The sequence below is a fragment of the Vidua macroura genome, chromosome Z, assembly GCF_024509145.1.
Source record: "Vidua macroura isolate BioBank_ID:100142 chromosome Z, ASM2450914v1, whole genome shotgun sequence".
Taxonomy (NCBI): domain Eukaryota; kingdom Metazoa; phylum Chordata; class Aves; order Passeriformes; family Viduidae; genus Vidua; species Vidua macroura.
In genome coordinates, this window is record NC_071611.1 from 40,362,994 (window position 1) to 40,379,302 (window position 16,309).

General features: G+C 39.5%; 1 protein-coding gene across 1 annotated transcript in view; it reads left to right on the plus strand.

Annotated features, from left to right (window-relative positions):
• The window catches only part of MTMR12 (myotubularin related protein 12), a 33,049-nt gene extending 23,448 nt beyond the window's left edge, over window positions 1-9,601 (plus strand). The window contains exons 11-16 of the mRNA XM_054002619.1: window positions 1,148-1,226; window positions 2,830-2,900; window positions 3,874-4,046; window positions 4,737-4,904; window positions 5,720-5,881; window positions 6,862-9,601. Of these exons, the coding sequence (XP_053858594.1) occupies window positions 1,148-1,226; window positions 2,830-2,900; window positions 3,874-4,046; window positions 4,737-4,904; window positions 5,720-5,881; window positions 6,862-7,437 (1,229 nt within the window). The 3' untranslated portion in view covers window positions 7,438-9,601. The remainder of the gene's footprint in view (window positions 1-1,147; window positions 1,227-2,829; window positions 2,901-3,873; window positions 4,047-4,736; window positions 4,905-5,719; window positions 5,882-6,861) is intronic.
• The last annotated feature ends 6,708 nt before the right edge of the window (window positions 9,602-16,309 follow it).

Sequence of the window (16,309 nt, forward strand, 5' to 3'; positions counted from 1 at the left end):
CAAAGGAAAATGGGCAGCTTTGGATTAGGTATTAGGAAAAAATTCTTTACTGTGAGGGTGGTGGGATTTAGTGAAACTGTCCAATGGAACAGAGCTTTGAAGATGCAGTCTAGTACTTTTGTGGAGAACGAGATTCTATGGCCAGGGTGAAAGAAATTGGGAGAGGAATTTAATTTGTGTAATGAACAGGATGAGGTGCAGAGGCACGGAGGCAGCACAGCTACAGGAATAAAACACGTATATGCCTGTGCATTTGAGGCATAGCTGAAAGATGCAGCAGACACAGAAGTGTGTGAATGTGCTGGTATTGAACACTGGAAATGTTTGGAGAGACACTGGGAGGTGGGCAGTTACACAGAAATATGTGGAGCTGAAGCTGTCATGGAAAGGATGGGGGAGGAGGGAATTGTGTGTATCTGGTTTCTCACTAGTAGAACCATTGTAGGCCTTGTGCTTCAAGGCTTGTCTCATGCAGGAAATGTAATTTATTATTGTTGTAATTGACTGTATCAGCTTGTGAAAGCTTTCCAATATTTGTTGACTGGCTTTGATAGAAATAAAAGCAATGGGCACTTAGGTGGCATTTGAAAGAATTTAGAAAAGTACTAGTGAAATTCATAGGAGTTTAATGGCCTTGTGGTATTGCACTTGGCCTCCCTGTTTATGTATTTTAATGCCTTTTTTAGTTGCAGCAAAAACTGTTTAAAACATTTTTCAGGTAGTCTTACATTCCTTAAGTTTTTCTAACCTACTTCTAAAACCAATTGTCTCTGGGTGTGACATGATTTTTCAAAATCCAGCGTCTTTAGGTTAAGCTTTATGTAGATCATCATTTCTGAGTAAACTTTTTTATTCCTTTTCCATTTTGTCAACAGATTTATTCACGAGGTTTGATTGCTATGAAACTTCAACTTACTTTTTCTAAAAGGCTGTGGTGCTATAAAACTCTGCTGGTGTTTGTAGGACTACTTCACTTCCTTATTTAGTTATAAGGTGTCAACTTTAATAGTGATTGAGATTTGCTGACTCCTTAGTATTGGTTGCTTTGTACCTGTTCATAACTGAAGGGTAATTCAACAGATGGCTGCTAATTATCACTGTGTATGTGTGCACAAACCGATTTTTTGTTTTTCTCTTCTTTTTGCAGATAACAGTACAGACTTCTGGGCAACTGATGTGAAATGGTTTTCATTACTGGAGAGCACAAACTGGCTAGAAATAATCAGGTTTGCTGTATCTTCAACTTTCTGTATTTCAAATTGTTGGTAATTGCATTTGTAGTGGGTTTTCTAGCTAGTTTCTTGAAACTGAATTCTTTACTGCCAGGAGGAAAAAAAAATTAAGACAGGCTTATGGTCCCATTTATATAGCTTATTTCTGCAACTTGAGACAATGTTTTTAACAGTGCAGACTTGTGTTAAGCCTTCTTCTTTAAAGGATATGAGACGTAGCAGATCATTCCAATTACAATTCTTTCAGAGAGCCAGTTAAAAATACAGATCCAGTATTTTCCATCCTGCACTGTCACCTTCTTTCCAAACTCAAGAATCCTGTTTGTTTCTTGCGTGAAACTGTTCTGTGTCTCTGACTGGCCTTGCCATTCTTCTCTGTATTCTCTACTTCTGTAATGTCCTTTAGGATGAGGTGAAGTGCAGTATTCAAGATGTTAGTCCACTAAAGATCTATAAAAGGACATTTCTTCTCAGTTTAGTCCCCCTGCTGTGCTGATTGTTCCTTAAGTTCTCTTTTCTTTCAGCAGTCCACACTGAGTAAATCTTGGAATGGTGTTGACTTACTTAAGGCTTGTTGTAGTGGAATGTTGAGAAGTTTTGTTTTCAGTGTTACTTTGTGCTAGCTCTTTTGTCTGTCAGTTTATTCTCTGATCAACTAATTACCATGGGGTGCTTCTGCAGTCAGCTCCCAGTCCCTTCTGGTCTTAATAACATCAGTAAATATTGATAGTTATTAACGCGTTAATCCAGAACTTAAATGTGTGTGTTTATTGAAAGATTCTAGTGAAGACCATATATGTTGAGAAATTCATTGACATAACCAAGATTACAGGTAGTTTAAAGTAAAAGCCAGGCTGGGTCCCTGTCCTTAGGTTGTTTTGAGACTGGTCATTTCTGTATTTGGATCCAGTTGTTTCCTGGACCAGCCTGTTCTTGGCTCTTGTAGTTAGTAGGAAAGCCTTGTCACATGTTCTAGATGATAGAACAAAGAAGAATCTGACAACTCCACACTTAAAAAATAAACTGTCAGCCTCTATTAGTGACCTAAGATACTGCAAGAATCTTAATTTGTGTGCAGGCTTTTGCTAAGAATAACTAACTTTATGTAAATTTAGATCTAGAAACCAACAGTGTAACATCTGGTTTTATGTGATCTGTAATTCCACTCAGTCATCCTTGTGTAATAATGTTCTCTGCATTACTTCTGTCTGAGTTTTTACAAGAGCTGATTGCTCATCCTTCCCTCTCCCTCTTAAAAGCATATTTTGAAAGAAATGCAGAACGTAGGACGTTAGAACATAAATGTGGTGATGTTGACTCTTTCCAGGATAAAGATCTGGTTCTAAGCAATTGCAGTACTTCAGTGTGTGATGACAGCTGTTGATCCAGAATAAAGTCATGTATCATAGCAACTGAAAATGCATGGTTAATGGCAAAATAAAATGTGGCCATTGAAGCTAAGCAGTTCTTCATTTACACAAACTGAGCATGGGTTTTGTGTTTTAAAGAACTAGTGAAGTTTCATGTATGGCATTCTAACCTGTCTAGGGGAAACTAATATAAGAAACTTCACTCAACTTTTCCTGTACCAAAATAGGAGAGTCTTGAAGAAAGCCATAGAAGTTGCTGAGTGTCTGGAAATACAGCATACAAATGTTCTCCTCATAGGTAAGAATTTAATGACATAGTCTTATATATTGATTTGTTTAAATTCATTTTGAAGTAGCTTAAGCTGTAAGTTTATAATTATGGTAGAGACTTGCTAAAATTCTTACAGCACTCAAGTAAGACGCCTAAATCTCCCACACTTCTGGAAATGCTTCCTGAAGTTAAAGAAAATATGGTAAGCACAGTTCCACAATATGAATGAAAAAGCTGCTGATAAATTGGCAGGAAAGTCTTGCATAAAGAGGTAACATTCCTGTTTCCCAGTTTATTTTATTTAAGGTCTCCTAGGCCCTGTGCTGTACTTCAAGGGGCAGGGGAACTGTATCTATACAAAGGACCAGTTATATGAAAACTTTGAAAAATATCCTTTATATTTTCTAGATACATGTTGGATATTCTACAGACTCTTCATTAAAAATACATGGAATAATATGCTTACTGTAAACATATTGAGAAGTTTATTTTTGTAGACTGAGTAATAGCATATAAAACCAAACCTAAAGTTAACCATTAAGTGACTACTGGATTGGTAATGTAGTTGAGTTTTTCACACATATTGCCATTTGAGAAACCTAGCACAGGCAAGAGGTGTTTTCTGGAGGCACCTTTTGGTATGTTGCATGAGGAGGCAGTTTCACACCTTGCGAAAAGAGGTGTGGAGGATAGGAAGGGTAAGGACAAATGACTGTGTGGGGCAGTGTGTGCTTGTGGGAGACTGGAGGGCACAGGCAAGTTACAGTAATAAGGGTTGGGGCTTGCAAGTTTTATTGTCAAAGAGCTTTCCTAGTATAAACGTGTAAGTAACCTTAAATTTGGAATCATGGATTAACTTCTCTCTGACTTGCAAAAATGTCTGTGCTGCTCTGATCCTGAAATACTATTTTGTTTATGTGAACATGGCAATGCTTTGCTTTCTTACATAATGCTTGAGGAATGGCTTAGTGTAGAATGTGGTTTCTGTTCTCCTTTGTAGAAGAGAGTGCTACTGATCTGTGCTGTGTAATCTCGAGTCTGGTGCAAGTGATGATGGATTCATACAGCAGAACAAAGTCAGGGTTTCAGAGCCTTATTCAGAAGGAGTGGGTGATTGGAGGACATGGCTTTTTGGATCGCTGTAACCACTTACACAAAAGTGAGAAAGAGGAGGTATGATTTTTTAAATTTATTTCCTTACTATTTATAAGCTTACTCAGCATGAGGAGGGATTTACCTGTTAGTCCAGAAGTTCCAGTTACTCTGAGGATCTTTTGTGTTTTGTTTTATGGGTTGATGTTTGTACAGTATCACTGTTTTACTGTTTAGAGGTTAGCAATGGCTTTATTATTAAAGAGAACAAATGTAAAATTTCCCAGTCTTGGAGTCTTTTGAAAGTCATGTATCTTGTGTCCTTGAAAACTGTGATAAATGGTAGTAGCATCCATAGAAATAACTCAAGTTATTTGCCTTTTCCTGTCACAGCTGGAGATCAGCTTTCTACTCTCTTGCTTTGGGACTAGATCAGATTGCTATTTGAATGGAATAGGTGTAAACTGACTAATTCTGATCAAGAATTGCTATAAACTAGTATTGCTTTGCCAACTTTGAAAGGCTTCATAGTGGCAACTTTCAAATTCATAGTAGAAAGTGCTCATCTCTTCTGTCAATAGTTGGCCAAGGATAGCTCAGCTGATACTTCTTCAAATCTCAGCCAAAAGTACATGCAGCAGTTCTGTAGTTAATCAGGCTTGGTGCCTTAAGATTTGTCTTTGGAGACACTAAATACTATAAAAAAAATAGTTTGCATGGTGGAACAATTTTAACTTTTTTTGAAACTGATTAAATATTTTGTTTACTTAGGCTCCTGTTTTTCTGCTCCTGCTAAATTGTGTTTGGCAGCTGGTACAACAGTATCCTCCAGCATTTGAGTTCACAGAAACTTACTTAACTGTCTTGTCAGACAGCCTCTATGTGCCTATTTTTAGCACTTTCTTCTTCAACTCTCAACATCAAAGAGACACTAATAAGGTAAGGGTTTGGTATTTTGTGGATACAGTCTGTTGGAGAATGAGTTTGACCAACAAACAAGGAACACTCAAAACCAGCTAATTCCCAATAGCACCTTTTTCCTTACTCATTGAACTGACTTGAAGGGTGAACAAGTGCAATTTTGGCTATAAGGAGGCAAGTTCAAGACTTAGGAGTTCATGATGACAGAAGGAATACATTACCTGTAATATGTAGCTGCAGTTTCATGTTTAATACCCTTCAGTGAAATTGGAACTCCTTAACCTACAAAGAATATTCAGCTGTCTGGCAGAATAAGTTATCTATGAAATTCTTGTGTAGTATATTCTGTTGTATACCAAAATTAACATCTCCTGAATGTTGATTTATGTTTGCTTCATGGTCTTCTCTAGCCTAAGAAACTGGGAGCAATGAGGGTATCCTCTGCAAGGCTGCACAGAGACCAAAGGAAAAAGTGAAGATTACTGTCTTTCATACTAATGGTTGATCATAAAATCTAGACCAGTAGTACTGCATGACTGCAGTTACGACTTCTGGTGTTTGGAATCCTAACATGCCCCCTGCGTTTGAAGAATCCAAGTGTCTGTCTCTTGCCCAAGTTTCAAAATGTCTGTTTTTCTGAGCCCATTTAACTTTATTTTCATCTGCGAAAGTCGAATTGCACTGTTGTTGTACAGATGTTGAACACATAGAAAGCAAGAGTGTTGTTGCAACTCTGTGGCCTTTTGTCTGAAAAGCCAGTTTCTTTTTTTTCACCTTGACTTGGTCAGAATTCCCTTCTAGCAGTATTAAATGTGACCTGTTTGTTTTGGCAGAGTGGGGAAAGCCTCAAGACACAAAGTGGTCCTTTCAGATTCCTTACTGTGTGGGACTGGTCTGTGCAGTTTGACCCCAAGGCCTTGGCTTTTCTGAACAACCCTCTTTATGCAGAGAAACCAAAACCAGAGAGAAGTCAACGGAAGACTGCACGGTTCAAAGTAAGATATGTGCTGCTAAACTGTTTAAATTCTAGAAATATTTTGCACATCTCGTATTTCAAATGTACTCACAGTGAAAGTATTAGTGCAGACTTTTTTTTAATTGACAAAATACATATATACCTCAGACCCACCTGGATCCTAAGAACCCAGTTTGCATGTACCTCAGTTGTAAATAACTCTTTTAGAGTTCATAGCCATGAAGTTAGGGATTCTTTTTTTCATACTTCTATGCAAATCTGTTGGCAGGTCATGAGATTTAATATTCAGGTGAGTTGCAATGATGTGTTTGAAGGAAGTTCATTTAGTTGTTCCACAGAGTACTGAAATACATAGGTTTGTAATTGCCTCCCTTATTTTGTCTGAGTGTAACTGGAGTGTGTGTACACTTAGAGTGGGAGGGGGACCAACAACAGCAAAAAAAACCTGTCTGGAGTATAGAGGATTATGGATGGACCACCTCATTACTGGCACATAGCACAAACTCAGGGAAAAATTTTTTGAGTAGCCTCTTTCAATTGCAGTACATTAGTTAAATTCTGTCCTGTATAAAGCATTCTCATGTGAGACACTGCCAGTATGATCTACCGCATTTATGTGAGATGCAGTGAGGGACCACTGGATAAAAACCTATAAATAAACTGCTCTCTGATTTCTAACTAGCTTAAACTAAACATGGACACTGGCAATACTTAAATGTAAGCAAAGGGTTGGCTTTTTCAAAGAAAATCACTTTATCAGTGTTACTTTTGGTTAGCAGGGAAGGAAGCTGGCAACACTCAGTATGCTCTGTAATGTACTTGATGTATTGAAAAATAACAATTTAAACACAGCCACTGCTTTTCTATATAGGTCAAGTGACTCTTGCTTGCAAGAGGTTTCTGAATACAACTTTGTTTTTCTTCCTCTTAAAACTGCTTTCTGAAGTCCCATTCTATTAATATTTATCTGAGTATTTACCCTTTTTTTTTCTCTTAAAGCATCAACGGCAACTTTCTTTGCCACTGACACCGGCAAAGCCTTCCACGAAGAGAGGGTTTTTCAGGGAGGAAACAGATCATTTAATTAAAAACATTCTGGGTAAGAGAATTGGCAAGTTCATAAATTCTTCAGATGAGCCCCATAATAGCTTAAGGGAGTTTTATGATAGCTGGCATAGCAAACCTGTCGACTACCACGGTCTTCTGCTGCCGCGCATTGATGGCCCTGAAATCAAAGTCTGGGCACAGCGTTACCTACGATGGATTCCTGAGGCCCAGCTTCATGGTGGTGGAACAATAGCTACAGCTGCCAAGATTTTGGACTTGATGGAGGAAGTGCAAAGCCTGCAGGTGAAAATGGATGAAGAGCACAGTCAGGCTGTTTCTGGAGACGTACATTCTGTTCCTATGCTAAGAAATTCTGCCCGTTTGTCATCCTTGTTTCCATTTGCTTTACTGCAGAGACAGTCTGTCAAACCAGCTTTACCCACTAGCACCTGGAAAGACTTGGAAGATGAAGATGATTTGGTCAAGAGGGATGATGAATTTGTTGATCTAAGTGGGGATATGTTATAACATGTGTATAGATTACAGTATGAATTGTATGTGGCTAAGCACTGAGTTTTAAATGTTGTGCTGTATCTTCATATAAGGAACTTGAGCATCTGCAAACTATTTAATGGATTTGTGGGGTTAAAAATCCTTGATTCGAAAGAACTACTTGCTGTAATTGACTGAGCATGTTTTAACTTTCATTTCACTCTAACATCATTTATTGCAGAACCATATTTTTAGCATAGGTGTAATAAAAATGGGAGTCTTGGCTGTAGTAACAATATGGCCACTCTTTAAAAAAAAAAAAAAAAGAAAAACAGCAAAAGAATACCTTCTGCTGTAAAGGTGGAATGATAAATGCATATGGCAACAATATGCAGTCATGCTTAACAGAACATCTCTTTCTCCTTACGCTAAGAGTATTGGGAGTGGAGTACTGTGATTTGCAAATCCCCCCCCACATGTAAACAGTGAAAGATGCAACTAACTGTGCACTCACAAATCAGCTTTTGACAGCTGAGGAATACTGTCGTGGTCACCATGGGCTTTCTGTCTGCTGTTGGATCAACAGAAATCATGTGCTTGCCCCTTCCCCTTTGTCAGTGTTGGTCTGTGTGGTGTCACAGTCACAGGCTGGCTGCTCTGAGCCTGTGCATGCACTTAGCTCAAGGGTCAGATGCAAGAGCTTAATGACACATTTCAAGTCTTAATGTATGGCTGCTGTGCTACGTGCCCTTGCTGCCTTGGATTTTATGTTTGCTCTTAATTTTAAAATGAGATTTCAATTTGCCATGAGTATTTTTTCTCCTTTTAAGTAGAGGGAGAGTTCCATTGGAACTTTCCCCCATTGATGCCAGTTGCCTTTAAGGCTTTCTATAGCTTGCACTGAGACTCTCCACATAGCAGGGAAGACTTTTCCTGTAGTCCTGCAGCAAAGCAGGATTTTCAGTCTGTTACCACTTGTCATGAGTTGGTGGTACAGCTTATGAATGTGGTGTTTATAGAACACTCATGTCCTGTTGCTGGATGTTATAACAGTACCTCAGTGAAAGAAGCCATAAAGAAATGCCAGTTGACATGGATCTACTGTGTGTATGCTTATACAAATTTTTACTGCAAATAATTATCCTTTGTAAAGCTGAATATTATTTGATGGTCAGATCTGTTTTTAACCCTTAAATTCTGTAATACCCCAAGAATGGATTCAAGTTGTAAAATCAGTTACACTGAGAGGTTACACATTGAATATTTTCTCTGTTCTCATAACAATGTAGAAATCCATGCTGGAAAACTTAGCTGGTGGATAAACTGTTGCTTGAATTTGATCAGCTTGGTGAAACTGGGGATATTAAACTTTTGTTACTGACTTACCACTTCATACTGAGTTGTATTAATATATAGCAACAATTCATCAGCAGCCCTCTAAAAATAAATTCTCATTACTGGGAAAGGGGAGAGCTTGATGCAGCTATGCCAGACTGAAGCTTACCAGCTCTTAATTGCCTTAAAGTCTTAGTGCAAGGACAATACTTGAGTTTGTAGTGTTTTATTTAAAAATACAGTAGTACTTATGCTTTCTTCTGTGATATTTACAGCTAGCACTTGCTAGAATGGGCTGTACAGCACATTTCCTTCAGACTTAGTTGTAATTCATGTGACTCATGTATGCAAAAATACTTTGCATGTTGAATGAGCAGTGTATTATTACAGTGAAGAAATACTTGTCCTTCTAAGGTCATTTGGGTTCAAGGGTGGAATTTTTTAAATGCTGCCATCAAAAATAAAAATATTAAAATGATTTTTCTATACTTTTGGTCAAACTGTTGTAATGTTTCAGTCATGAAGATTACATATTTGTATTAAAGAACAGATGTTGGACATCTTATTTGTACATAAGTTATCAGAAATATATATAGAAGAGAAGTATATATCTGGAATTGAACATGGGAACACTTCTAATGTAGAGTAAATACCATTGTTGCTGGTTTTCTGCACTGAAAGATTGGAAATATACTTCGTATTTTTACTCCAGGCTTTTGTTTATACCTCCAAGTTTTTACACTGAATGCAAGCTAGCAGTTTTTACAGGTTTCTATCTTCTTTTTATCCTTCTTTTTGTTAAATACTGTTACTTCTCTCCAACAGGCTGTTTGAAGATTGTCAATAAAATACACTTTGAACTATTCATCCTGAAATAAGAATATATGTTTAAGGTCCATTTTGCAAATGATGCACTAAATCACAGCAGACTTGACAAACTGCAGTGTCAAGGCTTTTCTGGTTATATCCTGATTTTTACAGACTGTTATGTCCAGTTTTCATCTGGCTGTACTTCTGATGCCACCAACGCAGGAGGGAGAACAGTTCAGTGCAGTGAAGTAGGATGGCTGTGGGAAGTTAAAGGTGATCTAGAAATTGTCTGCTGAGTGTCTGTATTGGGGGGTTATTAAAGAGTGTTTGTTTCTGTCTTAGCAATATACTTCCCTCATGTCCAGCGTGAAATTTGTTCTTGCACTGTTACACAAAACAGCTTCTTGAAATTGCCACTGTGGGGTGTCTCAAACCAGATGAGTGTTGGAGATGGACTGAGGTGGCCACAGTAAGCTGTGGAGTACAGATTTTAAAATTCTGCTTTTTCCAAGACTCTACAAATTACTAGCCCCTGGTCAAAGGCATCACTAGTACAAATCACGCATTAAAACCCCATGAACATTAGAAGATTGTGCCAGCTTTGTTCTTGAAGCCCCACACTGCAATAGCTATGGGTCATCTTGTACCACAAGGTGTGCCCCTGCCTCACCCACACCTGCTAAAGATCAGCAATTGTATTTTGACCACTTGGCTTTGATTTAAGACTGTGTTCACTATTGAAAAGGTTCAGCTATTGATGTACAGCATAAGGGAATGCAAACATGTACTTCATTAAGGTGTTTACAGCCAGCTTGCCCTCCTGATCTTTTGATCCAGCTGAAGCTTTTTCCATTTGTGCTTGAAGCACAGAAGCATAACTTCTTCCAGAGGCAGGTGAATACTTTCTGCTGATGATTTCTTACAATGGATTAGTTTTGTCACAGCAGAGGTCACCTTCATTCTAAACTACCTCGAGACCTCATGCAGTATTTACGGCTGGGTGTTCCTTCACAAAGAGCTAGATTTTGCATAAATCTCTAAATACTGTGTGAAGGACTTCGGTTTCTGGGACAGGAAGGAGATTTGAGTAGTGAACTTAGCTGAGTCTGAAAAGAGCATTCTGTGTACAGAACTATACATGCTCTTCCAGGGTGAACTGGGGAGGTGTGAGGAGTGGAAGGGGCAAAACCCTTCTTAGGATATTGCTTCCTTTTTCTTGGTTTGTAATAAAGTCAATGTTACAAATGCTTTTTGCCAGCATTTGCAGGATGGCAGAACTTGGTGGGATAATAGAGTTAACCTGAAGAGGAGTGAACACAGAAAATAAGGAGAGCTGATACTTGAGCTGGAGAGACAGTTATTGGGGAGGGCACCATCATGTTGAGTACAAAGGCAGCAGCAATGGGGTTCTTCAGCCTGTGTTAGAAGAACTTAGGTGGACATTTACACACAGTTCTGAGCCCCAGAGGACTCCCTCTGCTTGGGTGGTAAGTTTGACTGGGGTGACAGCTTTAAAAGCGCTGTGGAGGCTGAGAAGATGTAATAGAGGACTGCTGCTATCTTGGCAAGTGTTTGGATGGGCAGTGGATGCTCAGTGCTGCTGTGGTTTGGCTGCTGTAGAGCCCTGTAGAACAGTAAATGCTGGTGCCCAATGGCAGCATGTTATTCTGCTTTCAGCAAGCATTTGTTTCCTCTGGTTTTCATGTAACAACCCAGTAAAATGAAATAGGCACTTACCTTAATGTTATCCTTCGATGCTTAAAGCAGGTGAATAAGACATGCCAAGGAAATGCATTTGTAAATTTACTTTGTGAACAGCAGATCTAGGAAGACTGATTTCCTGTGGCCTTGGCTTGTCTGGCCAGACCACTCAATTTTGTCCTTTCTTCTGACATTTCCTGCCCTTGCAGCACATCTTTGGTCTCCATCCAACTCCTCCCTGTTCCTAAGTCATGTGCTGTCCCAGCAGTTTATAGGTTTGTCACTGCTGCTGACTTGCTGGACAACTGAAATGCTGTGACTCAGTTCCTGGGGAACCAGGTCATGTTCATGGTTTGACATGGCCTGGCCACGTAGCCTCTGGCTTGCCTGTTGGAATCTAGCAACTTCTGGAATAATTTTTTGTGAAATACCATCAAAATTACTTACTGGTTTTCAAAGCAGGTGATGGATGGAACATTGATTAGATGCCCAGTGTCATTAGTAAGGAAATCAGGGTAGGAGAATGCAACAGAAACCTCTGTACCTGCAGCTCAGGCGTGATCCAAATCTGAAGTTCTCAGGCTAAAAGCAATGCTTTTCTCAAATTGGAAAATCTTCTCATTTACAGTCAAGTCAGATATCCCAGTTTTCTCTTAAAGCAACTTTTTAAAAATATTGCATTTTGTCTGCTTCTGGGTCCTGAAATAAAATTTTTGTTATACTGTAGAAGCCAAAATTCAGTCTATGGAACCACTGAATTTCCTGGAAACCACCTGATATTTCTATGAGTTCTGAAACTTACAAATGTTATTGTTATTGCTATCTGAAGAAAATTTCCAATTAAGAACACCTAACACTACGATAAATAATGTACGGTTTTGCTAATGGACTGTAAACCTTCAAGTCTTCTTAAGACTTTTAAAAATCAGAACTCCGTGGGCTCACTTCGCAATCAGTGGGACTAATTTCCTTTTTTTTTAAGAGACACTAATTGAAAGTATGTTTATGCATGAATTTGATGACAGAGATGCTATGCTAATTTTATGTAGAGGGTGTAAGTGCTCATTGTTTTATGTTTTGGTGATGCAAGAATATATTTCCACTCTCACTCTGACCCCAATTCATAAATCAAAACAGAATGTTCCTCACCACCCTCCTTGAGTTCACTATACACATGAACCCAGTTTAGTTTCCTACAAGCCACTTCCTGTATTTTCCAGTTTTCCATCCCAGACTTTCCACTGTGGATTCACCATTAGAAAATATTTCTTCCTTTTCTGATGGTTGTTCATTTAACTTTGGAAAATACTGGTTTTATACCTGCCAGCTGCACTTAGTTTTTCCTTTTGCAAGAGATGGTGGGAATATTTGAAAGCCAGACGAGAAGAACTACAGATGACTTAAGCACAAGGTCTCAAAGTACAAGGTCTCTTACCTCCCTGCCAATACAGAGCATGGTTGTTCAGGAAGTTGTATTGTTGTTATTGTTATTGTTATTGTTGTTGTTGTTATTATTATTGTTGTTATTATTGTTATTATTATTATTATTATTATTATTATTATTATTATTATTATTATTATTATTATTATTATTATTATATCTATTTAGAGTGAGTAAAGTCCTCCTGCACAGCACTTTTTCACAAACAAAAACTGAATCAAAGAAAAAGCAGGGTGATAATTTGTTTTCTAGAGCAGTACATCTCCTGTAGATTCAGCACTTTGTTGAGATGGTGACTGCACAAATGTCAGCAGAATGGTCTCTTCTCCCAGCAGGTTTGGGATTGGGTTACACCCGATCTGCAGCAAATGCAAGGAGCTGCCAGAGGGAGTCCTGCTAATCACTGCCCAGCAGTGCCCTCACACCGGTGCTGCTTGCCAGCTGATTTTGTGGAAATCAGTGTTTTCCTTTTGTGGATTAGCTTTCTGTCAGATCAGCTCATTGATCCAAATCACCCCGTGGGGATGCAGGGGGAAACAAGAGGAGCAGATTGTTTGAGGATACCCCTCTCACTTGGCAGCCCCCAGTAGGAGCAGATGAGGTGAAAGGTGGAACTATACATGCAGGAAAAGTCACTCTCCAGCTGCTGTGCTGCTGAAAAAGAAAAATCCTGGGAACCACCTCTAATGTGCAGCGAGCTGAAATGCTGTAAATAGTATGCATGGCCAACTCCAACTATTTAAAACTTCTGAGAGAAAACAAAAAGACAGGGAAGAAACAAACATAATCCAAACCAGCTGCGTTTTGAGGTTGCCTGTAGAAGACTTACAGGATGATTTAAAGTACAGCTGCATTAGATCGGACCTGGATTTGCCACAGCAGGAAGGTAAGTAAGGTGAGCAAACCCAGTGAACTCAGTTTATGGCCATCAAACATGTTCTGATGCTCTTCAGGCCTGTAGTTCCTTAGGCTGTGCTTTGGCTGGGCTGGCAGAGTCTTAAATACCATTTTGCTGCTTGGGCTGTGAGCAAGCAGTGATTGAGGGCAGCTGCTGAAAAGCAAATATCGTGTTCTGACTTGTAATCTAAAAACAGCCATTGCTCGGAAAGCGTTTTTAGATTCCTGGTGCATTCCTGCTTTTCTCTTCAAAGCTTCAGCCACACATAGGTGAGCTGATTGGTTACTCCCCCACGCTCCTTTAGCATATTTTACTTACTTACTTCTCATTTGTATTTAGGTTTAATGCAGGTGATCTGCTCTGTCTATAATCTGCCCATTATCTCTCTCAGGTGTAGAATCTAGTACTTTCTCTAATTTTCCATGAAAATTTATCTGCCTAATGTTATTCTGAAAGCAATGGTCCTTTTTATGATTCAAATTGCAGCTGAATAGCTGTCTGGCAGAAATTATGATAAAAAGGTCAAGTTAGTGAAAAGAAATACAATAATAGTAAAACCATTACTCAATGGCTTGGAATTAAGTAGAGGCTGCATGAATATGGCAAACGTCCAGAGTTCTGCAGGCAACAATGAATGCTAGAAACAGCTGAAATACAATTACCCAGAATGATTTAGGCAGCAGGAAATGACTGAACCTAAACTTTTTTTATAATCTTTGGGTCTTATTAAAGTAGTAATAGCTCTCCTTGTGCTGGTTGTTGACATTAATATTCTGTCTAGGCTGATGAACATCCTTCTCCTCCTTGAATGTTTTCCCTCTCACTTATTAATATACAGCTTGCTGCCTTCCAGCTCCAGCCTTAGAAGTTAAATGTCTCCCCAGATGCAACACATGGAGGGAAAAGTTGACTGACATCTTTGCATTTATTAGGGGAGCATTGTAAATGGCTGTTCCCTGCCAAGAAATTTATTTTGAAAAGTTATATTTAGTCAGTAAAATAATACCTGAGTGTGCCAAACTAGAGTTGAAAAAAGGTAAATTTAATCATAGGACTGAAAAGGAATTATTTAATACACCTGAACTGAAGAAAGGAAAGAAGAAATTACTCTTTCCACGGACAGGTGGAGGAAAAGACACACTGGCTGGCTGTGCCCCTGCAGCCCTGGAGGTCCAAGGGGGAGCAGAGATCCACCTGCAGCCCCTGGAGGAGCCCACACCAGAACAGGTGGATGTGCCTGAAGGAGGCTGTGACCCCATGGGAAGCCCGTGCTGGAGCAGGCTCCTGGCAGGACCTGTGACCCCACAAGGGGCTCACAGTGGAGCAGCCTGTGCCTGAGGGACTGCACCCTGTGGAGGGGACCCCTGCTGGAACATTCCATGAAGAACTGCAGCCTCTGGGAAGGACACACCTTGGAGAAGTCCATGGAGGACTGTCTCACTGGAAGGAACCTCACACTGGAGCAATGGAAGAGTGTGAAGAGTCCTCCCCATGATGAAGGAGCAGCAGGGACAACATGTGATGAACTGATTTCATCCTCAATTCCCTGTCCCCTTGTGTCATTGGGGGAGTGGAGGTAGGGAAACCATGAATGAAGTTGAGCCTGGGAAAAGAGGGGGGCATGCCCTGCCACAGGAGAAGGACTTTTTAAGATTCATTCTTAGTTCTCATTAATCAACTCTGATTTAATTGGCAGTAACATCTGCGAGTCAAGTCTGTTTCAGCCCATGGTCGTAACTGGTGAGTGACCTCTCCCTGTCCTTATCCCAACCCATGAGCCTTTCATTTCATGTTCTGCCCATGCCCTGTGGAGGAAGGGAGTGACAGAGTGGCCTTGGCAGGCACCTGCTGTCCAGCCAAGGCCAACCTACCACAAACCCTTAACACAAGTACACCCTTTAACAGCATCTCTTCAACTGTGTGAGCTTTTTGAAAACCTTTATAGCAGGATTTTAAGTCCCTTTAGGTATGGCTGAGTATGGGGATTTTTGAAGGAATTTTGAATGAGTTAGAGATTTCTGAGTTTTTTAGATTATGTGATTTATTTTTTTTATCTTCTACATAGACAGGAAAGGTGAGCTTGGCTCACATTCTTACTGCATGGTTCAGAAGGTCACAAGACCCTTAGCTGTAAGACCTTTAAAGAATTTATTGACCAATAAAACACTGTTAATAAGGATATTTATGTTTTTGACCCAATGCTTAAATATTTCATCTTATGGACTCATGTTACAGTGTAAGCTTTCTTAGTCAATCATGCTATGATACACAAGCCTACAGTACTGCATTCTAAACTTCTTGTTTACCTTTGTAACTGCTTTTATTTTTTCTATATCCTAAACTCCAAAACTCTAAACCTTCTTCTTCTTAATTCAGTGTGTCTCTGCTTCAAACTATAAATCCACATTATTGCTTCTAGTACCTAAGTTTGAAAGCCTTTTCCAAGGTCTCAGATCAAATCCTGTGTTTAATTCTAAGCTTTACCTTATAGGCCCAAAGTTCTGAGAATTCCCTGCATTTCAGATTCCAACAGCTGATTTTCAAAGGTGTTGACAAGGTATTTCATGTGTCTGTATTAGCCTTTGTTCAATTCGTTTAGCTGTTGGTCTGCCAGTAGAGGCCACCCAGGCAGCCACACTTGCAGGATGATCCTGTTTAGTGAGAATCACCCACTGATTCAGATCTCCCAAGCCTCCTGAATGTCTCCCTGGGCCTGCTAGGAG